A 26,685-nucleotide genomic window follows, 5' to 3' on the forward strand; every position below is an offset into this window, starting at 1 on the left:
TCGTGACTGGCCTGACTGGCTGACTGGGCCACGGGGCAAAGTTCTAACGACGATGGTGAGTGAGGTGTCAAAGGGGATTCGTTCCTGAAAATAGGTCCAGGTGAGGGGGCCTTCAGGACCAAAATACTATGACGACATGTTGTGCCTTTTGGGTATTCGGCCGACCAGAGGGTCCAGAGTAACCAACAGGGAATATAGGGAATCCCCCGTCCGAGGTGCTTCAGCCAACCACTTGACTGTGTGCTGACGTCCTGCTTCCGGCATCCAACAAATTTCCTAAGACCCTCCCTCAACACCTGTAGGTTCTTTCCTTAATAGCCCTAATGCCTTTTTACAGTCCAGTAAAGTAGACAGTCCAAGCACCCCGCATCCTGGTCGTGTCCATCTCTACGCTGGGACATTCATGTGCTCATTGCTCAATTGCTGATGTATATGTGCGTACACATGGTATCATGGGAGCGACAAGTGTGTTCCCCCAAAGGTAGACTATTGTTCTGACCAAGGCCCATGATGTCGTGTCATCGATTCTACTTCGCACGTTGCACTGGCCATAAGCCATATCCTATTCCTATTCCTATTCCTATTCCAGCAGTGATCCTGACCTCTGATGACCCTTTTGGCTCATTGCCTGGGGTTGCTTCCAGACCCAGACTGGCTACTACGCTTTCCTTCCTCCCCCACCCCCAACCCTCCTTTCTAACTTCAACCTCCACCTAAACCACCTAAGCCTAATCGGCCATACAAACCACCCTCATTCCATCTTTCCTTTCTACCTTTCTACCTTAAACCTCACTTTCACTCCCTCCCCCTTCCTCCTTCCTCCTTCATCCTTCATCCTTCATCATCCCTCCTCCTCTCTCCTCTTCCACCTACGCCTCAAGACTCATCTTCATCTAGCCCAAACTCTTTTTCTCTCAGTCAACCACCAACTAAGGTCAATTGCTCAGCTCTGTAAGTCGTCCCCTCACAAATCTAGACCTCCGTTTCGGTAGGGAGAGTGTGACGTGACCACGGCCCATCAACAAATGGGCGCTCTCCTCGTCTGCCCCATTGGTTCTGGACTCCCGAGTCGAGAGTGGGCGTCCCGCTGGCCCACAGGGCCACAGCCGGCGTGGGCGGCATCCACGCCACCCACGATACTCCGCCAGAGCCAAAGCTCGGTGGTAGCAGACGCTGCAGACGCTGCAGACGCCGCAGACGCTACAGACGCCGCGACGCAGCTGGAGGGTGGGCTGGGCACGTGGATGCCGATGAACAACGGGGAGTGACAATACACGGCTGGCGCATTCCTCGCTTTGCAACGTCCCAGTCACGATCTTGTCGCTCTTCGCTTGCCTCTTCTGCACCATCTGTCTTCCTCTCTCAAACCATCTTCCATCCTCTACTCGCCGACCATCCCGCTCTCGTGCTGACCTGTGCGTCACTCTTTGCATTCGCGACGCGCCTCAACACGCCTCATCCTAACCAACCCTGGCCTTAATCGACGCTTCTCCACAGCACAAGCCTCCGCGATTCCGTCTGCGCAAGCGTCATATACCTGACCCATCTGCTCGACCCAGACGCTCAAACCTCCTTCCCTCCATCACCCACCCACCTTCCCACCCTTTTCCTTTCGCACACTCTTGCCCACATCATCATGGCATCCCCCGCGCCCGTCCCAACGTCCCCACAGACCAAGATCAACTCGGCTGAGCCAACCAAGGTGCGCTACAACCCCTTCAGCTTCTCTCCATATCGCGTCCTGCAGGGAATGTCAACAGACAACCCTGGCCATTCCACCTATGACGCCGCGTCCGGCGTCTGCCCACCACTGGGCATGTCGTGGCTGCGCACTCCCCATGTTCTCGACTCACGTGACATTTTCCACTTTCCTTCCATTTGGTGTGTGGATGCTGACTCGTCCTTCTCTCTCACCACCTCACTCGCCGCCTATGTCATTCGTGGTTCATGCGCCATCCTCTTTGCAGGCTCCCACATCGGCTCCTGACGCAGCGGAGCCCTCTGCGGCCGTTCCCAAGGCGTCCGTTAGCAGTCCTGCACCCGCCGCCGCGAGGTCGTCTGCAGCAGCTCCTGCCGCGGAAAAGGACGCGACCGCTTCCACCCCCGAGGCCGATGCGGAGGAGGACATCGGACCAATCCCGACTGATCCGGAGGGCATTATCAACATGGAGATCTTCAGCCAGATCCAGGACATGGACGACGACGATGATGACGAGGCCGGAGGACACGAGTTCTCCAAGGGCATCGTCTGGGGCTACTTTGAGCAAGCCGAGAGCACTTTCCAGCAGATGGAGGACGCCATGTGAGTAGGGCAGGGTGCGGAGCGCGCCACGCTGGGGCGTCGTTCGCGTCGTTGGCTCCGCATCCGCGGAAATCATGGTTGACTTTTCCTGACACTGCAGCGGGGAGCCGTCGTTGTGGAAGCTGTCGTCGCTGGGTCACTTCCTCAAGGGCTCGAGCGCAGCACTGGGCATCATCAATGTGCAGAACTCGTGTGAGAAGATGCAGCATTACGGCAACCTTCGCGACGAGGAGGTCGGCGCGGCGCTGAGCGAGGATGAGGCACTGAGGCGCATCAGGAACCTCCTCGTCGACTGCAAGCGCGACTACGCCGTCGCGTCGGCATATCTGCGGCAACTGTACGCCTCGTACGACGAGTAAAACGCCGCCCGTGAGCACTTGCAGCTCGACTCAGCACGACACGAACACTTAAGATCGCTCCTCTAGTAGGCACGCATGCTCGCTTTCCCGTCGACTGTCCTCGGCGCTCGATCCGGGCTATCCGGACTATCCCGTCATCATGATCTATCAAACTGCCGGATTCCTTTCTTCCCTGCTCTGATACAATACTGCCTCTCCATCTCGACACCTATATCGCCGGACGCACTTGTCTGCTTATGGTGACAATGACTGTAGCATTTCTCCGTCTCCTCTCCCCGGGCTGTCTCTCCACTACTGCACGTCTAGGGCGCGCGTTTAATGATGCAGACTACTATGCACGACCCGCCGCGCGCAGTCGCCTCAGCAATGAGTCTAAAACTGCGGCATTAAACCCCGACAACATCCACGCCCTAATCACAGAACCCGGACGTTCACAGATAGCCCTCACGTTTCGCTAGTGCTTGTGGTTTGGCCGGAACAGGCCGTGTAGGAACGGGCTTTCGGAGTAACCGCCGCTGAACCCCGGCGGGCCCCATTTCGCCTGGGGCTGAGGCTGGAAACCAGACGGTGCCGGACCAGGCTGGAAACCAGACGGTGCCGGACCGGGCTGGAAGCCAGGAGAAGGGGACGGGTGGAAGTTGGATGGGGAGGGGGAGGGGGACGGGTGGAAATTGGACGGCGGTGGGACGGGCGGTACATATCCCAAGTTGGGGACGCTCCCGCTGATGCTTGCTGGACGGTTGGAGCCGCCAGCGGGCGCGTTCAGCATGCCAACGTGACTGTTGGGGTAGGGGTTGGGCGAGACGGGTCTAAGGCTTGGGCTTGGGGACACAGGTCTAAGATTGGGCGAGGTGTGGTGCTGGGGCGGAACAGGTGTGCTGAGGGTGGGCATGGAGCCTACCATCGACGCTGGGCGGACTTGGGCTTGGGATCAGCGGCGTACACGGCGGCTCGCACCTACGGGCTTGGGCCGCTTGTTGCTGTTAGCGCGCGCGGCGCCACCGGGCTTGAGGTCGGGAAGCTCGATTGTGCTGAGGTAGATGGCGAGGTTTGGGGGCGGCTTCCAGGTCGGCGCGTCGGCGGGTGCGTCGTTGAGGTTGATCCTACGCGGGCCCTTGGCCTCGGGAGCTTCCTCCTCGAGCACGTATTGGTGGAGGTCTGGCTTCTCACCGCGGTGCCGGAAGCGGTTGACGCCAAGGACTACCTGGAGGGCGCGCTGTGCCGCACGCGCGTCCTTGGTCCGGATAATGATGAACAGCATGTTCGGGTCCTCGAGGAGTGAGATTGCGCGGTCAATATGCGAGTCCAGGTCAGTAAGCACGCCGACAACGACCTCGTTTGCGTCCTCGTGGTACACCTCGGGCGGAGGGTTTGGGGTCGCTGTAGATGGGCCGGGGGGGAGGGGCTTATTCTGCGAGTTGTTCTGCTGAGGCCTGGATGCCGAGCTCGAGCCCGAGCTCTGTCTCGAGGACATGTCGCCGCTGTCGACGAGGGCCGTGAACGTGAGCACAAGTAGTGTCTCAAGGCCACGCAGATCCTTGATATCGTTTGGGATAAAACGCTCAATGTTGTAGTGCAAGATCGACATGTGCGCAGGCTTGCGATCGCGCCCGGAGACGCGACCGAGCGCAACGTCGACGCTGGGGTCTCGCCGTCGGTCCATGAAGCAGGCCAGATCCTTGGATGCGATCCCACCGGAGCGCTTCCACATGTACTTGTTACCCTCGAACTGGAACGTCCATTCCTGTTGTTAGCTGCACGCCATACGCGAGACGTCGTGGAGTCACGTACAAAGCCCAGCTTGCCCGTAAACTCGAATGTGATATCTTCATCGGGGCCGTGCAGCTGGAGCCGCCTGCTGCGAACCCGCTCAGTAAGCAGGCCAGTCGATGCGAGCTTGGCCTGTGAGAATGCGTCTGGTGTGAGTGGCAAGCGAGCGGAGCGGCAGCACAAGAGGGCGACAGTATCGTGAGGGAAGGTGTGAGGGAAGAGGGAAGGGGGAGGAAGGCAGGAGGGACCAAGCAAAGGATGCGACGCCACCCATTCAAGCAACACCCACCATACAGGGCGGCAGAGTACACCTCGCCAGCCTTGGATGGCTCGCGAACCCGCCCATACCGGATCTGCTGGTCGTCGACGGGATGGCTAGGATTATAGTTTTCGACGAGGTACAGCACGTCGGGCTGGGGTGAGGGCACGAGCGAGAGCGAGTAACACGCCTTGTCGCGGAGGGTCAATGACATGGCGGGGGTAGGGGGGGTTTTGTGGGGGGGTGGCGCTGGCCGAGTGTGCGATTGGGGATGGGGTGGGACCGTAGGCTATGTGGTAGAGAGTGGGAGTGGGCTGTGAGGCCAGGAGCGAGTACGCGAGGACGCGAGCACGCGAGGGAAGGGCTATCAGGGCCCAAAGGAAGGGGGGAGCAAGAGGAGCGCAGATGAGAATGAGATGAGAGGTGATGAAGAGCGCTGAATTGATAGAGTCGTTTGAGTCGAGTGTTAATGTGAGGAGAAACGGAATGAAAGGCGACCAAATCGGGCACTTGGGTCTCAGGGCTCCTCCAGCCCCAGGCACTGCCCCGCACCGCACTCCTTGGCACTGTCCAATCTGTTTGTTGCTGTTATCAGGCTCAAGACAGAAAACCCGACATAATCGGCTGTCATAATATACTTAGGCCGTTTCGATTGCCGCGGCGATGCAGTGCGGTTCGGCATGGTCAATGGCTTACTCGAGTGTTAGGAACGGGAGGCACCCGAACGAACGACAGCGCCAACGCCAACGCCAACGCCAACGCCAACGCGACGCGTCGTGGATATACTATGCACACTATACAACACTAGATAACACACTAGTAGACAGCTAGACACTAGCAGTCGAGCACGGCCTGCGAGCTCATCACCAATTCGTCCCATTTCTCGTCTTCGGCCATCTCCTGCGTCCAGTCCAGGACGCGCTGGCTCGTCATGATTCTACTGTTAGCTCTTCACTATCCACAACCCACTTGCTCCGTGTATACTGCCGCACCTCAAGGCCGTCGAGGCTCGTTGCGCGCGACACCGCGACATAAGCCTGTCCGCAGTCAAAGGCACCGCCGAGGTCGACGCAGACTTTGTCCAGTGTCAGGCCCTGCGACTTGTGGATCGTGATTGCCCTGTTGTCAGCCACGAAGCAACCGAGGACAGCGGACGTACCATGCAAGAATGAGGGGGACCTGCTCGCGCGACGCCTCAACTTCCTGGTTCGCGTTCTCGACGGTCACGGTCATCTGCGGTACCAGGATGTCAGGCCAGGGCTCAGAGTGGCGATGGGGCTTGAACCGGACCACAGGCCATTGGCGGTCTCGGTGGATGTCCTCAAATTCCGACGGAACGATGACGTTAGCCTTCCGAGCCTCGTCCGGCGTCAAGAACGCAGTGACGATGCCTGGTGTCAGAGCAGACGTGGAGAGCACTGACCAGTCGACCCATTGACCAGCCCTGGCTTCCAATTGGTGACCAACATGACCTGTGCGTCGATCTTGAGGAGGAGGCTCTGCGGCCAGCGCGAGCGGTCGTTCAACAAGTCTGTTGCCTCGTGCTGACGTATTTTCCGTCCTCCCTCTGTCTCGTGTGCGCGATCCACCGCTTCGTATATTTCAAGCTTCGACCTGATAGCGTCGAGGTTCTTCATGTTCTCGCGGTCGACATCCATTCGCCGCGAGTACCTACTGTCAGCTAAAAAAGATCGAAGAGCTCACAGAAGGACGGCTCTGATGCCATCCGAGTCTTCGAGAGGACGGTTGAGCGACCTCAGTAGGCCGTCGTGTGCTTCAGACACGACGCCGCGGCGCATACTCTCGAGACAGTCAACGAACCGCGAGTCACTTTGCCGGAACACGCTGTTGAGAGTGATCATGTTGGTTCGTGGGAACAGCTCCTCCCAGACGTTCGAGTCGAACGCGTACGACACGGGTCCTCCTTTGCTCACGGGCGGCAACTGCAGGAAATCGCCGCAGAAGATGATCTCAGTATTAGCAGGGTTGAGACAAAGCTCACCTGGATCCCGCCAAACGGTTTCCCAGGGTCTCGGTAGTGGCGTCCAATTTTGTCGAGCTTGTCAAGCAGTTCCCCGTGCAGCATGGAGACTGACGTGAGCTCGTCAATGTCGTTCTTAGCTCACCCTCGTCGACAAGTAGTGTAACGGTCCGGTACCACCGCTTGCGCGCAAAGTTGTTCATGAACCTGAGTAGGCGGTCGACCTCCCCCGCGCCCAGCCCAATACCAGCCCATGAGTGCAGTGTACACCCCCCAATGTTGCTAACGTCAGCAGTGACGGAGTGGCAACGCACAGAGCGGCCATGCCGGTACTAGCCGTGATGGCGACGTCTCCGCTTCCTCGCGCCTTGAGACTCCGAATCAGGGCGCGCAGGAGGACCGACTTGCCGGTCCCGGCTGAACCAGTGAAGAATATGTTGTCGCCAGCCATGCAGCGTTTCAAGACATCATGTTGCTGCTCAGACAATGGAGGGTCGAGGCTGGGCTGTTCTTCTAACATGGGGAACGTTTCGGGAGAGGACGCGACTGGATGATCAATGTATTCGCGATACTCGTGAGCGAGTTGTGCCATCCGAGACGGAGGTGACTCGTTTGCCACCCGAGGGGAAGGCGACTTGCTCGCCTTGCCCGGGGATGTGAGGTCGATAACACTCTTCCCATCTGACTCAACGCTCAGGTCGATAACGGCACTTTTGGGTCGCGGTCTCGGGTTCAAGTAAGCCTGTAAGTCAGTAGTGCCAAGCCGCACGTACGTTGGCTTCTGTTTCGGACTTGAACGCGCGGTGCAAAGCGCCGGGGAAGCCGTTGATCTGGGTCAGTGCGTTCATCGTCAATAGAAATACCTGCTTCTGGGCAGATTCCCAGTCATGGTATAGCCCTGGTATGCGGCCCACGCGCACGGCGTAGAACTTGCGCGCCTTTGGGCGCGGCATGGGAAGATGAAGGCGCGAAGGGCAGGCGAAGGCGGGGCCCGGAGGAATTCGATGCGGCTGATGTGGGTGTTTGTTGTGTCTGTGCCGAATAAAGCAAAGGATTAAGAAAGGGTTAAGAGATGGTGGTCGGGTGATGCGATTGGAGACTGTGAGAGAGATGGCAAATGGCGTTCAGAATGGTTATCGACAGAATCTCTACAGACACTCCTTCATCAACAACATGGTATTATTGAAATGGGGATCAAGTGGAGGTTCAAGGTTCAAGGCACACGCACGTGGCAGTATTTGGCTTGTGGCACAGACCCTCGGCTTGGGGGGGGGGTGTGGCCAACGACGGCGACTGCAACCGAACAAGTTGTACGCACGAGCCCTCTTTTCTCATTGTTGCAACCCTGCATATTGCATCCTGCAGATCTGAACGCTGTAAGGGAAAGGGAGGAGGAGGAAGGGGGAAGTCGTTTTCGATCGCGCAACGCCGTGCACAGCGGTACGAATGGAGACGAGGGGTGACGCTACGCCGACGACTAACCTCCCTCTCAATCTCCAATGCCAAATGCTTGTGGTCCGATTGACCTGCTGACCTGCTGACCTCACCCCGGGCGTAGCGGAGGAATGGGTCAGCCGAGGCGGCAGAGCCTGCCGAGGAGGTCGTGGCGATGGTTGGTGGCGCAGAAGCAAGCGGTGGCGTGGGCTGAGGCTACGGTCGCGAACAAGGAGTAAGGAGCAAGGAGAAAGGAGCTGTGTATTCTGGGGGGGTTATGTGAGGCAAGAGTTCGCACCGCAGGGATCATTATCCAGGTACAATAGGGACAGGGGGGGATATGGTAACCAGCTCACCATTCCCGGAAGGTGCACGATTGCGATTGACCAACTTTACCCTAATTCCAACTTGAGTTTGCTTGGTAGCCGTTGACCTGGCCGTTGGGGCCGTCAAGTCATTGGGCGTACTGCCTTGTACCTTGTTGCAGACTGGGCCTGGCGGAATGCAAAGAAAAGATGGTGCTTTGATCGTGCTTTTCTCATCGTCCACGATCCACAACCACAACTCACCACTTGCTTCACTCACGTCAAACCAGACAATCAGAACCCATTCAGCTTCGGAACACGACACACTGGAAACACACAGCTAGCAGCAAGCAGCAATCACCTAGCAGCTAGCAGCTAGCCAGAGGCACACCAAACAAGTCCAATCTAACCCGAGCGGATGTTGTGGGATTGCCGGGACAGCGGACGTGCTTCGCGGCCAAACTTGCCTCGTGATAATAATATACACACATCTTGCTCGCTATTCCACCGATCCCGAACGTCCTCGCCGTCCATTTTCTATTTGTACTCTCAATCCCCATCTCCCCATCCTCGTCCTTACTTCATCCTTCACCCCAACTTGTACAATCCACACGTCTCGGCAAACGTCACAATTTTAGGGTCCTGAGGTATGCGGAACAGCGGACAAACTGCTTACGTCCTGCACATCCTGCACATCCTGACAACAAGAATCCAGTCCGTGCAGTCACCATGGTGGCAAACGACATCGCCACCAGCCCGTCCATATCCACCACGTCGCTCGCGCACCCTAAGGCGCTCAACGTCGGCCCAATAGGCTTGCTGGCCGACGTTGCCCTCGGCTATTCTCCGCGCAAGTTTGACAACCAACTCCCTCCCATTTCTCACCTCACGGGAGAGGTGCGTGCCCCGGCCCCTCGTCGCGCACCCCGCCGCCTATCTCCAACCGGATGGAAGGACGGCGACGCACAGAGCCAAGTGGGTGACGCCGTCTAGGCACGCTGGCTGACGGTCAGATGAGTATGCGGTTCCTGCAACTCCCTCCTCCTGGCCCCGATCCGACTCATTCCCGTGGGCATCACCCAAGCCACCCAGTCCATGTTCAGCACCGCAACCAAAGTCAGCCGCAACCCACGCAATACTGGAGCGAGCGGAGTGAGTGGTACAGCCCATACCCTCGTGACCCTCGTGACCCTCGTGACCCCCGCGACCCTCGCCCGACAACCCATCATGGCCCTACACAAAGTCGCATCCACGCCCGTTCCCAGCCGCATCCATACCAGCGTACACAACCAGTGTCTTCACGTGCGGGTGTGGGTGTGAGTGGTGGTGGTGGTGGTGGTGGTGGTGGTGGTGGTGGTGTGGTTGGGGCAGTGGGTGGGGCCAGGGTTAGGGTAGTGGGAAGGGGCGCCGGTGCGGGTGGGATGGTTGGTGGTGGTGGTGGTGCTGGTGGGATGGCAGGAGTGGGTGCGGGTGGGGTTGGGGTTGGTGGCGTGGCCGGTGGTGTCGGTGTGGGAGCTGGTGTGGTTGTTGGTGCAGGCGGCCGACCAAACGGCGAGCACCTCCGTCCACCCTCGCACCTGCACCACTCGCACCCAAATTCTCACCGTTACTCGCCAAGCTCAGCACATACCGTAATCCCCAACGCAAGCGCGCCGAGCGCAGCCTACGTGCCGAGTAATGAGCGCCACATTCCTCTGCCTCCACAACGATTCCCTGGTCTTGGGGTTCCTGGTCGGGGTTCCGCTTCCGCCCCGGCTTCCACTCCATCGGGTCCACAATCGACCAACACGACGCCAGGAGCTTGGCCACAGAGCGATTCGAGTGACACCGACTCGAGCGAGGACGAGGACGAGTGGACGCCCGCTCCAAAGCGGCGGCCTCAAGTGCGTACCCGATCATCGGCCAGGTTGGCCGTCAAGAGAGAGAGAGATAGTTCCGAGTTACGCGATCTCGAACGGAGCGGGAGTGTTTCGCCAACGGAGGGCAAGCCGAAGAAACGGACTTATGTGCGGCGGGATGCGCAGAGGCGTAAAGAGCAGAATGCGCAGGCGCAGAAGAAGTTTCGGTGGAAGAAAAAAGTCCTGCAGGAACAGGTGAGTTTTGGCTTTGGTTTTAGGTCGACTAGGTTGGCTGACCGTAGATGCGCGCTGATCTCGAGGAACAGCGGGCGCTGGTCGAGGAACTACAACAGAAATGCGCCGCTTTCGAGGACATACAGTTCGCGCTTGCCGAGGCGCAGGCAGATAACGCGCGCCTCGCCGCCCGCCTCGAGGCGTGTGCTCGTAAGGTCGAATCTGTCTGAGTGAGCGCGAGCTGTGAGTGCGAGGCACGAGTTAGTGTTGGATGTTGTTTCGTTTCGTTGTATGTGGCATGACAGTTCCAGCATCGTATCCGTAGACTAAGATATACGTGAGTCACGCGTGGGAGGTGTCCCTGCAATGAGCTTCTACTGAACATCTGACATTCCCTCTCTCACATGCACCACGTCTGGACATGTTGTATCATGCCAAGCCAGTCGTGGTCCTGCACCTGGTGGCTGACGAGCATAATACGCTGGTCGTCAATCATGACCCCATTGGGGTTGCCGCTCAGTTGCCTCCGTACGGAGCGGTACGGTAGGTGGGTGACAACTTCGACGTCCCAGGCGTCGCTCTTGACGATAGTAGGCATATTGCGACCGAACGACCGTACCCTCGCTTCGGGGACCGCATTGCCCAGCCTAGCATCCTTGCCGGGTACCGTCTCCAAGGCGGCGCCGACGAGTCCAGCCTGCGGCGACGGCTTGAAGTGCTCGTCCACCCACCAATGCGGGTTGAAATCTTGCACGCATAGATCGGTCGCAACCCTCTGGTTGGGCACCGGCCTCCGTATCAGGCTAACGTAACGGTATCCAGAGCATGAGCAAACCCAGAGTCGCCGCGTGAGCATTTTGGGGTCCAAGACGCGCGTCGAATGCTCTCCCCACTCGTCCCATTCGAACGTGCGCGTCGGCGAGTCGACGTGGTGCTTCCGCCGTGGCTTGGCAGAGTACGTGCGCTCCTTACCGTCCGCGGGCAGCGCGGGGCTGCCTGCGTGACTGCTGGTACTAGAGTGGGAGGTCGGTGTAGCAGGTGACGCGGGCGAGCCGGAACGTGAAATTGGACCGCTGGGCGTTGATGGCGTCGTGGACCGGAACCTGCGCCTACTGCCTGGCGTGCTTGGCGGTGAATGGGACGACGCTCCCCGTGCCGCCCGCGCCGCCGCCTTCCGATCCCAGATCTCATGCAGACGTGCTTCGCCTTCATCGGCCATTGCCACTAGCGTTTCGCGGAGAATGAACATTTCGTAAAACTCGGGCCTCATACGCATCGGCATGACGAGCCGGTCATCGTCCATCGTCATCTCGATTACGATGACGCCCCGGCGCGGATCTTGCGTGAACGGCCGAGACCCGAGCGTGGTCTGACTGCTTGGTACTGGTGGGAACGCGGGGTCTGGGCGCATGTGCATTTGTGCCATCATCGAACCAGCACGCAGGGCCGGCATGAGTAGGCGTACGACGAGTGCAAAGCGTGGCGTCGTCCTGTCAGAGTCGGCCCTCTGCAACGGCCGGGTGTCTTCAGGTGGCGGTATGTTGGAGTTCTGCGCAAACGAGAAGATGTCGATACTGGGTGGGTGGATGAACACGGGGTTCTGGTTGTCCATGAATCCCGGGACGCCGCCGAACATCTCCCGCAGCGTCGGTCCGATGACCGCTGGCATTGTCACGGCGACGGTGGTGGGCGTCAAGAGCGCCATACTGGAGCGCGTGAGGGTGTCGCCAAGGTTTCGGCGACCGAGCACGACGCCCGTCTTCCAGTCCCACGCGAACATCTCCTCATGGTACGCAGCGCGCATTGCCATCACCTCGTCTTGCACCGCGATGAGCACGACGAGCGTGCTATCCATGACCTGGAGGAGCTGCTGGCTGACGTGTCGCACATCTGCGGGGACCCACGGTGGTGAGTCGAGGGTGGGACATGCGGCGAGGGGGTGCGGTTCACCAGTACTTAAGGAGAGAAGGTGGAAGCGGTGGATCGGAGCGCGTCCATTCTCTCCCAGTGGCGAGTGCTCGCTCACGACAATGAGATCCTGGCTTGGGTCCATCGTAAGGTCGGCGATCGGGAAGCCCACATCGACCTCCTTACACGGCACGATCGGCGCGTCGAGGTCGGGGTCAACCGCCGACGCGAGCGGGATAAGCCGGATTTTTGTTGGCTAGCGTTAGATGTTTCAGCCACCCCGCCACCACAATGTACATACTCTGATGTCATGTGCGGTTGACCGCTCCTTGCAAAGCAGGAAGATACCGTCCTGCAGCTCGTAAACGCCCGCGGGACCAGCGACAGAGAACTGCCGCACCTCGGTAGGCCTGAGCTCGTCAAAGCGTGCCTCGCGCTCAGCAAGGAGCTGCGCCTTCTCCGCAGCAGATAGGGCACTAGTGTCCCGTCGTCCGGGGGGTTCTTTCTCAAAGGCGGGTAAGCTGACAGAAGGGATCATCGCGCGCGTCGTGCCTGTGTAGGGGGACGTCTCGAGCTTGGCACCTTCTCGTGACCACGGCTGCGGTGGTATGCGATTAGGTACGTCGAGGTAGCCACGGGCGACGAGTGTGGACTGATACTTTAAGCTTGGCGCCTTGGCTACTCTTCGAAGGGCTGAACATGTCTGGGGTCAGCTATGTCAGGGTTGGGGCGGTTGGGGAAGGGTGATGGACGGGCAAGTGATGGATGGGCAAGAGATGGAACGGCCCAGCTGTGGGAATGCCCGGGGTGGGGACTTGGCCTCAAGCTGAATGCAACCGGACGAGTCATGGAAGCATCGACACGGTGATGGAACACAAAACCTCGGAATGGGTGAATCCAAATCCAACAACGCACCTGTGACGCAGCAACGAGCTCATCCGGGTCAAGGTTGGCGAGCACGCGCTCGAGGATCTCACTCGGCAGTCCGAGTATGAGACAGGGTCTCAACTCGTCCGTTTCTGTTGACACTGTTGACACTGTTGACTCTGTCGACCCTGTCTCCGAGGGTGTATCTCTCCGCCGCATGACGAACATGAGCACGACGACGGCAATGGCAATAGGGACGAGCATGGGCCCGAATGGAGTGAATGCAAAGTATGGTGGCGAGGGTGAGATGGTGGGGCTCATGACGTGTCACGTGACGTATCCGCCCCCTCACTTAGCGCTTGTGCTTGTCATGACCAAGGTAAAGTCAACAACTCTGAACTCGCCTCAATTTGGCCACCAAGCACCAATACGTCCAACTTTGAACTCGGATAATCGCCGCAATGTCTGGAAAGCGTTCGACGGTGTATGTCGCGGGTCTGCCGGCGGCCGTGAATGAGGACCAGCTGCTTGCGACTTTTGTGACGTTTGGCGACATTCTCGAGATCAGCCTTCCGCACGAGCATGATGGTGAGTAGTAGCTCTTGGAAGTTGAAAGGGGAGCTGGACGTTGCGACCAGCTTGGTCACGGCTACGTATTCTAGATGGACTTGCTCTGCCCTTGCGTTCAACCCAATCTTTGCTCTGCCCTTGCGTCCAACCCAATCTCCCATTGCGCGTGCACGCTGACACCAGCATCAAAACACCGCGGCTACGCTTTCATCACCTTTGCAGAGGCGGCCGACGCACAAGATGCTATCGACAACTACGACCTCAACGAGCTCCCCGGGTACGCGGGGCAGGGCAAGTTCCTCAAGTGCTCGATTGCGAATCCGAACAAGTACGGCGCCGACGGGAGCGGCAAGCACGACCGCGCATGTGAGTTGCCCCTCCAATGTGAGCTGACGGCAGTGTGGGAGAGTGAGGAGTGGCTGCGCGAGAACGCAGCGGCGGGGCCGGACCTCGCGGCTGAGGCGGCGGCAGACGCGCAGAACGGCGTTTAGACATGTATTACTGGGCTTAGAGCACGATGAGAGACTGGCGGATCGCGAACCACTCTGCCAGTCATCCTGCGCAGCACTGCTCGCTCGCGCCGGTTGCGCAACTTATGCTTACTGGGGGGGCTGTCTCCAGGCCATCTTCACGGCTGTCCTCTCCCGACACTCGACATGGTGTGTGACTTAGTGTGTGGCTGCATCCATTAAATATCGACGCAGACAGTGTCAACTACCCCCACCTACTGAACCCCGTCTCCACTGCCGACTTCTTCCACCAACTACATCACTTCTACAAAATACTCTACTGCAACGCAGGCATCACAAGATTACGGAAGGTTGATCAGGAGCTGCTGTCAGTTTCCTCAACAATTAAGCAACTCACGTAGGGCACCTCGACGTCCTCGCCGGTTGGGTCGTCAGCCATGACCTCAACCAGCAGGCTCTTCTGCCAGCTCGGTAACGCCTTCTTGCTAACCTCCTCGACGAGATCCGAGATCTTCTTCGGGAGACGCTCGGCCGCCTGTCTGTCAGCTCCGCATTACACTATAACTGACCTTCTTGGGCGCCGTGAACGCCGACCACAGCATCGACACGCCCTGTGACACCATCTGCAACTCGAGCTGGTGCTTGTCCTGGAACCAGTCGATGATCTCCTGTAACGTTGGGTTGCCGTCAATCTCGAAGCGGTCCCACAGCGTCCACTCGGTGTCGTTGTACTTCTGCTTGGCCGCGGCGATTGGCTCGGAGAAACCGAAGAACGGCAGCGCGAGGTTGACAAACCCGTTCTTGTACTGCTCGAGGTCGTCCTTGCCATCGATGATCTTGTACAGCTCGAGGCAGACGAGGCCGACAGCAAGCGCGGTTGTCGTCGCGATGGCCGGGATGATCTTGCCCGCGATCAGCTTCGTCTTGTGGCGGTCCGCCTCCGTGATGCTGTAGTTGCGGGCGCGGAGGTTGGAGGCCGCCGTGACAAAGTCGATGTGGTGGTTCGAGTCGTCGTCCTTCTCAAAGTCGCAAGGTACCAGGCGGAATCCAGCGAGCGTCGAGGGCGAAGGAAGGCCCTTGACGATCGAGCTGATGTCGTCCGAGTCGTCGGGCGTCTCGTTTACGGGCTCGTTCTCGTTCACCTGGATCTTGACGCCGCTCTTCGGGGTGAACTTGGGCACGTTGAAGCCCTCAAGTGCCTTGCGGAAGACGGCAGGGTCGCGCTCGCCCTTGAGGCCATAGTTGAAGGCGTGGAGGTTGGCAGCGGCGACGAGGTAGGCAAAGTCAAGTTCGTCGTCGATGTTGAACTCAAGCGGGTCGGGGGCACGCTTGGGACCCGACCAGAAGGGCGTGCCGTTCGAGTTAACCTGATCCTTGGGGAGGTTGTACAGGAGCTGACTGATATCGTTATCGTAGCTGTTCTGGTACTGGAGGCGAGCCCACTGGACGCACTCGGCGAACGTCGTCGGGCGCTGGACGAGGTAGCGCTCAATTTGCTTGAGCTGCTCGTGGTGCTGACCCGAGCTCTTGAGCGTCGTCTCGACAAAGTTGGGTTGCGAGAGGTAGAGGTTGACGGTCGTGGGCGGGTTGACGAAAAGGGCGTCGAAAGCCTCGCGAGCCCACTGCGTGTCAGTTAAACGTTTCTGACCAACTAGCTTACCTGGATGGTGTGCTCAATGGCGTTGGGGAAGTTCTTGACCGTACATGAGGGGATAGACTTCTCAGGGGGGTCCTGAGAGGACGAGTACGACTCGGTGATGAAGGGGAGGACGACCTGGGTGTTGGCTTTGGTGCCGAGCGTGCCAGACTCCAGGAGCGGCTTCTGGTAGAAGACACAGCGGCGGTCCATGTACTGGCGCGCCATGACGTTGTCGAGCGCGTTGGTCACGCAGTCGAGCTTGCTGAAGAACTCGTCGCCGAATGTTTCCTCAGTCTCGGGGCCCACACGGTCCTGGTAGGTGGTGATCTTGCCCTTGAGCGCGGGGTTCATTTCGGTAACGGCAGCGGCGGCAGACTCTGCCTTGAACTTGCCGACGTCCTTGGCACGGAAGAGGAACTGGCGGTTGAGGTTCGACTTCTCGATCGTGTCGAGGTCAGTGACCACAATCGAGCCCTCGGGACCTGAGCCAAGACCCATCATCGACCAGTTCTTAAGCATCTCGCAGCCGATGGCGCCCGACCCAACGAGGAACTGGCGGTTGGCGGCAATCTTGTCGTGGAACTTCTTGCCGAATACGGCGATCTGGCCGTCGTAGCGCGAGCCAGTGGGCTGGCAGTCGGCCTCAGTGGGAAGCTCGGTGGGGAGCGCCTCGAGCGCGTCAAAGTACATGTTCTGCTGCATGGGGTGGAACTTGGCCGAGACGGCCTTGAGCACCTCCTGGGCGACGAAGCCACCGATGACAGCGACCATGGGTGAAACGTCGCCGGTCGCCTGGAACGCGAGCTCCTCGATAACCTTCTCGTCGAGGTCACCCTCGGTGGCGGTGGACGAGTGGATCTCCTTCGCGATGGCAGTCAGTGCGGCGGCATCCTCAACATTGCGAGCACGGGGAAGGCGGCCGTTCTTCTCAAAGTACTGCGAGAGGGCCTGGAAACCGACGTGGAGCGTCGAGGGGCGGTCCCACTTGGCAAAGTCGGTGATGAAGTACTCGGGCTGGGTGAGGGTGTCCTTGAGCGACTTGAAGTGCAGGACCTTGGGCATCTTCACCTGCGTGAAGAGGCCGCCCGACACGTACTCGCCAAGACCGGTGGTGTCGCCGACGGAGAAGGTGTAAGGACCTGCTGTCAGCTTCTTGTGGATAACATATAGCTCACCCTTCACAGTGACCTTCCGGGGCTCTGCGCCGTTCAGCGTGTCCATACCCTTGATCTCGGAGAATGTGACGAAGTCGCCGTCCTCAAGGCCGTGGCGCGTCTCGTCCACACAAGTGACGAGCGCATCCGGCCCAGTCTCGACATAGAGAACCATGCCGCTCAATGGGTTCTCGCCGGTGGGGTCGACGCAAGTGAAGTCGTCGCCAAAGTCGTTGAACACCGACCCAAACAGGCCGCGCACATCAGCCGCAATGAAGAAGATGCCCTTGGTGCGGGCGAACTCGTCAATCTCGATCTGCTTTGCGAGCGTCGTGTTCGTGAGGACCACCGCCTGCTGTCAGCTAGCGGAACACAAGCAAGCTCACCTGGTACGGCGCAACCATCTCGGGCGTGATCTCGCCGCTCCCCTCGAGCACCTTTACAGGCACGTACGAGTTGAGCTCGGCGAGGCGCGGCGCGGTCACCTCGTGGCGAGGCTTGCCGACGTCGGCCTCGCGTAGGAAGAACTGGGGTCAGTGCACGTCCAAGCACCGAACCAACCTGGGTGCCGACGTCGGCGATCTCGACCGGCGCTGGGTCGTAGATCGTCACGCTCTTTACTCCGGCAAGCGCGATGTTCTTGGCTGGACGTTAGTTCAGTCTTGACAGCACGCACCAATCTCGACACCGAGGCCCTTCATCCCGACGACAAGGACGTTCGAGTTGGCCATCTTCTTCATCGCTGACATGAGCTACACCTTGAGCATTCAACCTCACCCTCATGACCAAGCACGTAACTATGGGTCAGCGGTATGGTGCGGCAGCACTTACAGCTGGCGCGAGTAGAGGCCCTCTGGACACGTCAGTGATTTAACACGCAGAGTGCGTACCGTCAACTGTGCGTTAGTCATGATCCGCGGAAAGGAAAGAAGTAAGGACGTACTTTGGTTGTTGCCAGCGACAGGGTCGACCTCCATCGCGGACGCCATTCTGGGCAAGTGGGAAGTGGGGAAAGAGAGTGTGGAAGCAAGGGGAGTGGGTTGTGACACGGAGATAGGACTTGTGTACGTCGAGCTCTCTGTGAATCGTTTGATTGGAAGACAGAAGAGTGAAGCGAAGGTGTTAGAATATGAGCGGCGACCAGCGGTGAACATGAACCATGACGATGACTCACGGGTCCAGGTCAGAGCATTGGCACTTGGCACGGAATCAAATGTCCGCCATCCTCCACTTTGAGATTCAACACATTACAAACGGCCAAAGCGCGGTAGCGACGACGACGGATAGAGATACATGGATATTATGGATGGTTATGACCTAGGTGATCCTCTATGGAGACCTCTTATTACTCTTCCGGGGCGCGGGCTTGCTCGGCATGGGGTTCGAGTTCGGCTTTACAACACCGTCTGCGCCCACAAAGCCCGCGACGACGATTGATCCGTCGGTACAGCCGTACTGGTGTCAGCTGTGGTACTGCCACGTAAGCAGAACTCACAACAAGTTTGTCGTGGTCCAGGGCCAGGCTCATTGGGTTCTTGGCAGCGATGTGCAGTCCCGCCTCACGGCCCTGCGTGTCCCACTTGCCACCCAGCGATACAAGCTTCATAGTGGGGTCCCCATTCTCGCCAAGCCGCTCCGTGCCAACAATTACGCGGCGCTCTGCACCGGCCTTGACTGAGAGGCGGCGGCTGGTGATTATGCGCACGCGGCCCGCCTCGAACGCGCCGCGCTCCGTGCCCGTGATGTCGAGGATCTCGACGATGCGTGGCGGCCGCATGAACGCGTACTTGCTCGCTGTCCCACTTGTGGCAGCCACGTCGTCGCTGACGTTCGTGAGGGTGTCTATCAGCTTGGAGCCCGTCGCCGTCGCCGTCGCCGTTGCCTTGTGCACCGGACTCGCAGCCGCCCGGCGAGGTGCCGCAGGTGACTGCGGTCTGGGCGACCCCGCGACGCCAGCGCTGAGCCGTGGACGCAGAGGTGCGACAGACGCGTCCTTGCTTGGGCTGAGCGAGGAAGGCACGCCGTCCTCCATCTCCTGCTGCTCCTCAGAGGTCGCCCAGTCCCACGCGAGACGAATGACGATGTCCTTAGTCGCGCACGCCATGAAGCGGCCCTCTGCCTCGAACCACGTAAGCATGCCTAAGGCGCCAACGCCGACGTCCTTGAGCTTGGATGCGTACTCGGGCTGCCTGGCCGCCAGGTCCGAGAGCTTGAACGAGCCGAGCATCTCGCGCTTCTGGATCGAGAAGCTGCGTATGACGCCGTCGACTGTGGCAGTGATGATGAAGTTGTCCAGCAAGTTCATGCCGATGCAGACGTTGGTCTGCTGGCCGAACCGCACGACCTTGCTTCCGCTGCGCCAGTCCCAGACGACGATTGCCTTGTCAGAGCCCACTGAGATCATCCACTGCGCGTTGATACTTTGGCGAATTAGCATCACCTAAACGCCGACTCACGCAACAGCACGCGTACCGTGCAGGTGGCCAGACAAGATGCGGTCCGCCTTCCACTCGCCGTCGATCTGCCGCCACAGTGTGGCCCGCCCGACATCATGCGAACCCGTCACGAGCACCTGCTCTGGAGCGTAGTAGTCCAAACTCGACACCGACTTGGCGGGAATGACCTGCGGCGGCGGCACGGCCTTCGCGCTCGTGACGGCGTAAGGAAGGTGCCAGATGCGGATGCTTAAGTCAGCTGGAGAGGTCGTCTTCTTGCTCACGTATCATCGTACGAGCCACTGATGAGCGTCTCGCCAGCGAGGTGCAGAGATGTAACGTAATTTCTGTGCCCGCTAAGCACGACCAGGCTCTGCACCTGCCCGTTCGTCCACTGCTTCTCGCGTTGCCACAGGCGTTTGTACAGCCCCAACCAGCCGTCAGCTACGCACTCACGCTTGGAAAGCTCACCAGTCACCATCCTCCTCAAGCCCATAGTTGCTGAGATCGATTGTACCGTCCCACGTCGCCTCTAACTCCTTGCACATTGGGCGCCATACGGCAGGCAGTGAGGCTAACCGGTCATACCGTTTGGACACGAGGCGGAGGTTGAGGATATCACCTCTGGGGAGGAACTGGATGGCACAGGTGACAAGCTTGTCGTCCATCCGTCCCAGCACGCCAGATCGGCATTCCTTCAGCTGCTCCAGCACATCGATCTGCGCTTGAATATCGCTTGGCCGGCATGCTGTCGTGAGCTACTTTCATAACCTCAGCTCACCCTCAGCCATGACGCCGAGCAAGCTAGTGCGCTGTTCCCTCGGCATGGCATGTACAATGGCTCCAAGCGTCGCGCGGTCATACAGTAGCTCGAGGACCTTGTCGGCACTCACGCCCGCCGGAAGGTTCGGGACACGCGCAACGCGCGGTGCACACCGCGCATGCTCGGTCTGGAGGACGCGGTACTGCGTCTGGAGAGATTCCAGCCGCGCCTTGAGCACGTCTAGCTCCGACGTCTGGAGCTAGTGTCAGAAGGAAGGTGGGGTGACTCACCTCGGGTGGTTGCGCGTGAGGATCGGCTCTACGCGCATTGCGGGGCGGTTTCGGTGGTGGCTCCACCACGGGCGTGGGAAGCGGTGGGGTGGGCGGGGTGGATTGATGTGATAGTGCGGGAGGGGCGTATGGCTGTGATGCAGGAGCGGCAGACGGCAGCGGTGGTGTTGGTTCTTGGAGCTGGGTGATGGACTTCTTCCTCGCAACAGATCTGGCTGGCGATGCGACGCGCTTCGGCGTGCTCGTCCGACTGGGCGGCCTCTCGAGCTTGGTTGTCGGAGAGACTGTACTGGGAAACGAGGCAGGGGGTGAAGGGCGCGTGGTGAGACTGGGCCGCGACGAGCGGACAACGCGTGATGCCGCCGGCCTACTGGGCGTGTCAGGCGTCACTGGCGTCACTGGCGCTGGCACGCGTAATGGCGTCGGCGTACCCACCGCCACTTGGGGCCGTAAGCGGCTCCCCTTGGGAGTGGGTATGCCTGTTCTAGGTGTTGACGAGCCGTTCACCTGGGGCATGGATTGTTGATGTGAGATGGGTTGTTGAGCAATGAGTAAACAGAACTAGTTCCAGTTCCATCCCGCTGCACCCGCTGTCGATGTCTGTCGATCGAGGGAAGGTGGAGGTCACGCATGACGTGATGGTCACACGTGGAAAGAAGAAGTCGGGGCCCAAGTCACGTGGTCTCTGTTGAAACGAGTACGGCGATCCGGCGCCGATCGCCGGAATTGCCAGACGGTGCCAACGGCATGAGGAGATTATCCGGTCCGGTCTCCGCCTTGACACAAGTACAAGAACGCACGTTGTTCAAGTGCTGAGATGCAACGGATCTAACCCATAAATCATCTAACAATGGTCACAGTCGAACGCGAGCTCTCCGGTTTCAAGCCTGCGCAGCCGGGTCCGCCCTCGTCCGAGTCCACCGAGTTCAAGCTGGTCTCAGGCCCGGACGCGACCTTCGCCGACTTTGAGTACACGCTCACCTTTCCACTACCGAACGCGGTCCGTGTGACTCTAACGGGCCCCGACCGTCCTGCCCCACCGCACGACAATGTCATCCTACAATACGAGCCGCTACCTTTCAATGTCAAGATCGACGGGTGTGATGCAACCATACCCTTCCCTCCAACTGGGAAGGATGGAGCACGCCGGCGGGAGCTACGCCTCAATTGGGAGGACAGTATCCTCCTCTCTATCTGGGAGGAGATTGAGGGGTCCTGGGTGCGCATTGCTGGTGATTTACCATCGCGCTCCTATGCGCTCACGGAACATGGGGTTATGCGGCACTGGTGGCTCGAGAAAGATAACGTCCATCTCGGGATGGGGGAGAAGGCCGCGCCGCTCGACCTGACTGGCCGGAGCTTTCGGTGTGATGGATCTGACTCGGCTGCGTACGACGCGTACGAGAGTATGTCTATGTCTGAGGGAGCTGACATTAGCCGACCCGCTGTACAAGCACACGCCATTCCTCGTGTCCACGCCCCGCGCCGTTTCAGGCAAGCCGACGCCGTCGACGTATGCCATCTACCACGCGACAAACTCGAATGCGCTGTGGGATATTGGGCGGCATCATGATGACCCTTGGGGATACTTCAAGACGTTTACGCAGGACTGGGGCGGCCTTGAGGAGTGGTACCTCCTCGGCGCAGGGGTTAGGGAGGTTACGCGGACATGGGCTGAGGTCGTTGGCCGTCCTATGCTCGTCGGGCGTGACTGGCTAGGATATTTGGCTAGCGGGATGGGTCTAGGCGAGAGTGTACGTTTTTAACGGGATGGGCTGACGATAGGACGAGCCGATCGCGCAGGACCTCCTCGCTGCCTTCCCAGACGACTGTAGGAAGTACGGCATTCCGTGTTCGGCAATTCACTTCTCCTCGGGATATACTGTGGGCGAGGACGGGAATAGATACGTCTTCACGATGAACAAGAAAAGATACCCCGACTTTAAGGGGCTTGTCGGCGGCCTGCACCGGGCCGGGATCAAGGTCGTGCCCAACATCAAGCCTTACATGCTCACCAGCCACCCGGCCTATGACAGTGTATTAAAGGCCGACGGGCTGTTCTACGCCCCATTGGCCAAGGGACCGGTAGTCACGAGAATCTGGAGCTCGGGCGTCGGCGTGAATGGCAAGGGGTCTTGGGTGGACATGACGAGCGCCCCGGGTCGGGAGTGGTGGGCAGCCGGTGTCAAGTCGCTGATCGACCTCGGCGTCGATGGCATGTGGAAGTACGTCTCGCAAGTATTTAGCTGACACAAGTGATAACAACGAGTATTATCTGCACGACGACGAGTTCTTGGCGGCCAACGTTTTCCCACACCCCCTCCGCCAGCCGGCTATGGCGGGTAAGGCAAAGTTGGGAGCGCTGGGGCGCATGGTCAATACAGAAATGGTGGCCAAGGTATCGCATGATACGCTCCTCCGCTCTCATCCCGAGCGACGGCCGTATGTCCTCACGCGGTCGGCCAACGTCGGAGCCCACAAGTATGCCTGCGGTACATGGACAGGCGATAACTGGACGAGCTGGAAGAACCTGCGTGGCAGCCAGGCGATCCAGCTCAACTGCGGCATCAGCTTGATGCAGAGTACTGGCTCGGATATTGGGGGATTCGGGGGACCGCTTCCTTCTCCAGAGTTGTTTGTGCGCTGGGTACAGCTTGGAGTCACGCACGCGAGATTCTGCATCCACGCATTCAAGCCGACACCCGACGATCCGTCTGGTGCGAGCCAGACAAACCTGCCTTGGATGTACCCCTCCGTCCTCCCGGTCATTCGGGACGCGATAAAATGGCGATACGAGTACCTTCCGTTCTTCAACTCTCTCATGTGGGGGAGTCACGAGGATGCGGAGCCGACCAACGCCTGGCTTGGGTGGGGAGATTTCGCCTCGGATCCAGAGGTGTACACGGACGAAACCTTGAATGGGGTTGACGCGTGGATCGGCGCTGGACAACTCCTCTCCGTGCCTGCCCTCCATGAGGGGGAGCTGACGCGCACTGCCTACCTCCCGAAGGCGAGTGCCGAGGATGATACCATCTACTTTGACCTCCATGCGCCGTATGGTCAGCACCGCGCAGGTACGCGGGTGACGCTCGCCACGCCGCTTGAGCACATGGGTCTCCTGGCACGCGAAGGAGTCGTTATCCCCACCGGCAAGAATTACCATACGGTCACGCAGCGCGAGGGTCCGGCCCGGACGACGCCGGACGGCGTCGACGTCCAACTCGATGAGGAGGGAGGCGTGGTCGGGCTCGACGATTGGCGCGGCGTGCAGATCTTCCCCACTACGGGTAAGTACGCGGGCCGCTGGATTGAGGACGATGGGATTTCAGCCGAGCCGGGCCGAGCTGTCATCGAACTCACGTACGAGGGTGGGGAGGATGTCGTCGTGTCGGCCAAATTTGCCGAGCACGACTTCAAGCCGCTCTGGGGGAACACGCTGCATGTCTTCCTCCCGGTTGGGGACGAGCGTGTTGTTCGTGGCGCAGAGACTGTCAGTGTGAATGGGCGTTCGGCGTGGCTCGTGGACGTGAGTTCGCCGGGAACGTGGGTGAAAGTATAAGTAGGAAATGCATCGGATCTAGGCAGCCTTTGCGGCGACGAGGCGCTCCTCGACCTCGGTCGGGCCTTGGAAGTTGTCCCGACCATCAATAAACCATGCGACGGCGCACATGACCAACACGATGGCGAATACAACCACGGCGTAGTTCATATTCTCGGCCGTGACGGGTAGGAAGGGCGGGAGGAGGAACACGGTGCTGGTAACGGCCAAGAACACCAGGGCGACGATGTTGATGGGACGCCTCCAGCGGCCGAGGCTCCATCCCTGTTCGGGGCGGTGGTCGGTGAGAGCAGCCTCCCCACGGAAGAGGAGAAGGAGAAGGGGTACGGCGTACGAGAGTTGTAGGAAAAAGATGGCAGAGGACATGATTGCGTTGAGGGCGACGGTGGAGCCGAGGTCTGGTTAGTGATTAGTGGAGTTTTGCGACGACTCACAGATGAGCGCGAAGATGATTACCCAGGCGGTTACGAAGACGAGCGAGTTGAAGGGCACGTTGAGGCGGGCCGAGATGGGGGAGATGAAGCGCGATACGTTTGCGAGGCCGCGGTCGCGCGCAAAGGACATGACCATGCGCGAGGAGATGGTTAGCACGCTTTGCGTGCAGAAGAACATGGCGACGACGTTGATGAGCATGAGTGAGGTTGCCTGGGGTCAGGGTGGGTGTGTGGCAAGTTAGGAGGATGGCGAAGAACGCAAGGAGAAGAGACTCACCCCAACACGACTCTCCGTCGACTGGCGGTAGATCTCGAGCACGGGCCCAATAGCGGACCCCAACACCCCGTCCCAGCTCTTGAGACAGAACAGGAGGACGAGCATGAACGGCCAAGCGGTGATACCACCAGTAATAGGCGCGAGAACCATGATCATAGGTGCGTTCCGGGCTGGTTGCGGCATCTCCTCAACGAGGTGTGTGACGGCGTCGAATGACGACGTGGTAAGTGTAGACTGTAGCATGCCGAGGAGGAAAGCGAGAGCGTTGGGCCACTATCATCAGCTTGTTCACGAATAGACATACCCCAGTGTTATTGGTGAAAGTAGTAAACACCGTCTTTGGGGGTTGGTATTCTCCTCTCGAACAAAACAGGAGGACAGCCATGATCAACACCATCCCCGCGATACTCCAAATCCCCGAGAACCAGTCGATTGCTGGCAACGCCCTCACCGCAAAGGCATTGAGGAAAAAGCTCGCGAGGACAAAGGAGATGATGAGGGCGAATTCGTGCCACCGCGCAGGCAATGTATCCGACCATAACACGAGTACACCCATAAATAGGCTTTGGGTGAGTGCGGCGGCGGCGGCGAAGAGCGTGACCCAGCCTGCGCAGGCTAACCATCCCACCACGAAAGAGAGGGGGCGGCGCCATTTGGGAGGGGCGAGGAGGTACGCCCAGTCGTACTGGCCGCCGGACATGGGAAGGACGTGGCATACTTCGGCGAGGGAGACGGCGACAAAGGTCTGGCCGAGGACTGAGAGGATTAGGCCGTAGAGCATTACTACGGGGCCGCCGGATTGGAGGCCGACGGGGAGGCTGAGGTCAGTCTTGACCTCTTGGCCGGTTAGGTGACTCACGCCGCAGCCATGGCCGTCCATGTGTTCAGAAGGGTGAAAGCGAGTCCGAGGGCCGCGATGAAGGAAAAGTTACGCTCGAGGGCGGGTTCATGCACTCCCACCTCCGAGGGGGGAAGGAGCGGCTGGCGCTCTGGTGTCATCTTGTTTGTGAGTGGAGTGAGCAAAAGACCAGACCAGTTTGTGAGTGGAGTGAGCAAAAGACCTGCCCAGTTCAAGTTAACCAAGTCAAGAAAAGGAAGTGCAAGTCACCCGCGATAAGGATTAACCGATCAGGCATATCAATTAGCCGTGAATTGGAATTCGCTCTTCCTCAGTGAGTAGTGCGTTCCGAGGAATGCAGAGTGATGGAGGGAGTGAGCCAAGCCAAGCCTACTCAACATACTCCCGCTCCCACACTTCCACATGTATCCTCCCAGCATCTCAGAATTCCATCGGCAACTTGGCGGAGTGGTTAACGCGATTGACTCGAATGTCGTCGATCAATTTCCTTCGGGAGCGCATGTTCGAATCATGCAGTTGTCGTTTTGTAAGTGGAGAGGTCTGCTGTTTTGTTAGTGGGGAGGTGTACCGGTCTTGGTAGCGTGGGATGTGTGGAGTCGAAAGGTGGGTGGGCGGGTGGGTGTACCGTCTTGATCTAGACATCAGACTTTGGCTGTCGCATCTCTACATCTCCAATCACAAATGAGTCGGCTGCGGATATCGCACGTACAGGATGCAGGTCAAGACAGTCCGGAATGCACCTCAACCCTTGACTTGGACCATCACCCAGGGATAATAATTGAGAGTGAGACAGAAACAGAAACAGTGTCAAGCCACCTGCCAAGACGTGGACGCAACATCCGCAGCTCCGCAGCTCCGCAGCTCCTCTAATCTTATCAACCCCAGCTCGCCCGCCATCCTCGTTACCCCTATTCATACAAGAGAGCTGAGCAGAGCCGAAACGGATGCCAGCAGGTATAAAATAAAGGCTCATGGACG

General features: G+C 59.1%; 10 protein-coding genes across 10 annotated transcripts; 4 read left to right on the forward strand and 6 right to left on the reverse strand.

Annotated features, from left to right (window-relative positions):
* Window positions 1–52: 52 nt before the first annotated feature.
* On the forward strand, window positions 53–2,661 carry YPD1 (uncharacterized protein; the record flags this gene model as incomplete). The annotated part of the gene is made up of 5 exons (XM_060602673.1): window positions 53–55; window positions 935–951; window positions 1,498–1,702; window positions 1,968–2,302; window positions 2,403–2,661. 5 exons carry the CDS (start codon window positions 53–55, stop codon window positions 2,659–2,661), a joined length of 819 nt encoding a protein of 272 aa, XP_060459044.1.
* Window positions 2,662–3,115: 454 nt separating this feature from the next.
* On the reverse strand, window positions 3,116–4,904 carry CcaverHIS019_0602390 (uncharacterized protein; the record flags this gene model as incomplete). The annotated part of the gene is made up of 4 exons (XM_060602674.1): window positions 3,116–3,585; window positions 3,619–4,405; window positions 4,453–4,577; window positions 4,721–4,904. The coding sequence occupies 4 exons, from the start codon at window positions 4,902–4,904 to the stop codon at window positions 3,116–3,118; spliced, it is 1,566 nt and encodes a 521-aa protein (XP_060459045.1).
* Window positions 4,905–5,524: 620 nt separating this feature from the next.
* On the reverse strand, window positions 5,525–7,624 carry CcaverHIS019_0602400 (uncharacterized protein; the record flags this gene model as incomplete). Its single annotated transcript, XM_060602675.1, has 10 exons — window positions 5,525–5,627; window positions 5,660–5,809; window positions 5,850–6,081; window positions 6,114–6,361; window positions 6,395–6,660; window positions 6,693–6,781; window positions 6,817–6,953; window positions 6,986–7,413; window positions 7,445–7,501; window positions 7,535–7,624. 10 exons carry the CDS (start codon window positions 7,622–7,624, stop codon window positions 5,525–5,527), a joined length of 1,800 nt encoding a protein of 599 aa, XP_060459046.1.
* Window positions 7,625–9,139: 1,515 nt separating this feature from the next.
* CcaverHIS019_0602410 (uncharacterized protein) lies at window positions 9,140–10,712 on the forward strand (the record flags this gene model as incomplete). Its single annotated transcript, XM_060602676.1, has 4 exons — window positions 9,140–9,385; window positions 9,424–9,562; window positions 10,208–10,503; window positions 10,551–10,712. The coding sequence occupies 4 exons, from the start codon at window positions 9,140–9,142 to the stop codon at window positions 10,710–10,712; spliced, it is 843 nt and encodes a 280-aa protein (XP_060459047.1).
* Window positions 10,713–10,882: 170 nt separating this feature from the next.
* CcaverHIS019_0602420 (uncharacterized protein) lies at window positions 10,883–13,578 on the reverse strand (the record flags this gene model as incomplete). The annotated part of the gene is made up of 3 exons (XM_060602679.1): window positions 10,883–12,646; window positions 12,692–13,093; window positions 13,306–13,578. 3 exons carry the CDS (start codon window positions 13,576–13,578, stop codon window positions 10,883–10,885), a joined length of 2,439 nt encoding a protein of 812 aa, XP_060459048.1.
* A 140-nt stretch (window positions 13,579–13,718) lies between these two features.
* On the forward strand, window positions 13,719–14,318 carry CcaverHIS019_0602430 (uncharacterized protein; the record flags this gene model as incomplete). Its single annotated transcript, XM_060602680.1, has 3 exons — window positions 13,719–13,845; window positions 14,011–14,193; window positions 14,227–14,318. The coding sequence occupies 3 exons, from the start codon at window positions 13,719–13,721 to the stop codon at window positions 14,316–14,318; spliced, it is 402 nt and encodes a 133-aa protein (XP_060459049.1).
* Window positions 14,319–14,638: 320 nt separating this feature from the next.
* UBA1 (uncharacterized protein) lies at window positions 14,639–18,067 on the reverse strand (the record flags this gene model as incomplete). The annotated part of the gene is made up of 12 exons (XM_060602681.1): window positions 14,639–14,659; window positions 14,695–14,832; window positions 14,867–15,919; window positions 15,958–17,075; window positions 17,112–17,442; window positions 17,477–17,617; window positions 17,652–17,734; window positions 17,767–17,832; window positions 17,868–17,887; window positions 17,922–17,943; window positions 17,981–17,986; window positions 18,034–18,067. The coding sequence occupies 12 exons, from the start codon at window positions 18,065–18,067 to the stop codon at window positions 14,639–14,641; spliced, it is 3,033 nt and encodes a 1,010-aa protein (XP_060459050.1).
* Window positions 18,068–18,419: 352 nt separating this feature from the next.
* Window positions 18,420–21,094, reverse strand: UBA1 (uncharacterized protein; the record flags this gene model as incomplete). Its single annotated transcript, XM_060602682.1, has 7 exons — window positions 18,420–18,545; window positions 18,586–19,510; window positions 19,547–19,774; window positions 19,810–19,827; window positions 19,997–20,273; window positions 20,307–20,547; window positions 20,579–21,094. The coding sequence occupies 7 exons, from the start codon at window positions 21,092–21,094 to the stop codon at window positions 18,420–18,422; spliced, it is 2,331 nt and encodes a 776-aa protein (XP_060459051.1).
* Window positions 21,095–21,428: 334 nt separating this feature from the next.
* Window positions 21,429–24,137, forward strand: CcaverHIS019_0602460 (uncharacterized protein; the record flags this gene model as incomplete). Its single annotated transcript, XM_060602683.1, has 4 exons — window positions 21,429–21,984; window positions 22,016–22,332; window positions 22,364–22,803; window positions 22,835–24,137. 4 exons carry the CDS (start codon window positions 21,429–21,431, stop codon window positions 24,135–24,137), a joined length of 2,616 nt encoding a protein of 871 aa, XP_060459052.1.
* Window positions 24,138–24,155: 18 nt separating this feature from the next.
* Window positions 24,156–25,847, reverse strand: CcaverHIS019_0602470 (uncharacterized protein; the record flags this gene model as incomplete). The annotated part of the gene is made up of 5 exons (XM_060602684.1): window positions 24,156–24,535; window positions 24,572–24,782; window positions 24,849–25,121; window positions 25,300–25,666; window positions 25,708–25,847. The coding sequence occupies 5 exons, from the start codon at window positions 25,845–25,847 to the stop codon at window positions 24,156–24,158; spliced, it is 1,371 nt and encodes a 456-aa protein (XP_060459053.1).
* Between the last annotated feature and the right edge of the window lie 838 nt (window positions 25,848–26,685).

The sequence above is a fragment of the Cutaneotrichosporon cavernicola genome, assembly GCF_030864355.1.
Source record: "Cutaneotrichosporon cavernicola HIS019 DNA, chromosome: 6".
In the NCBI taxonomy this organism is placed as follows: Eukaryota; Fungi; Basidiomycota; class Tremellomycetes; order Trichosporonales; family Trichosporonaceae; genus Cutaneotrichosporon; species Cutaneotrichosporon cavernicola.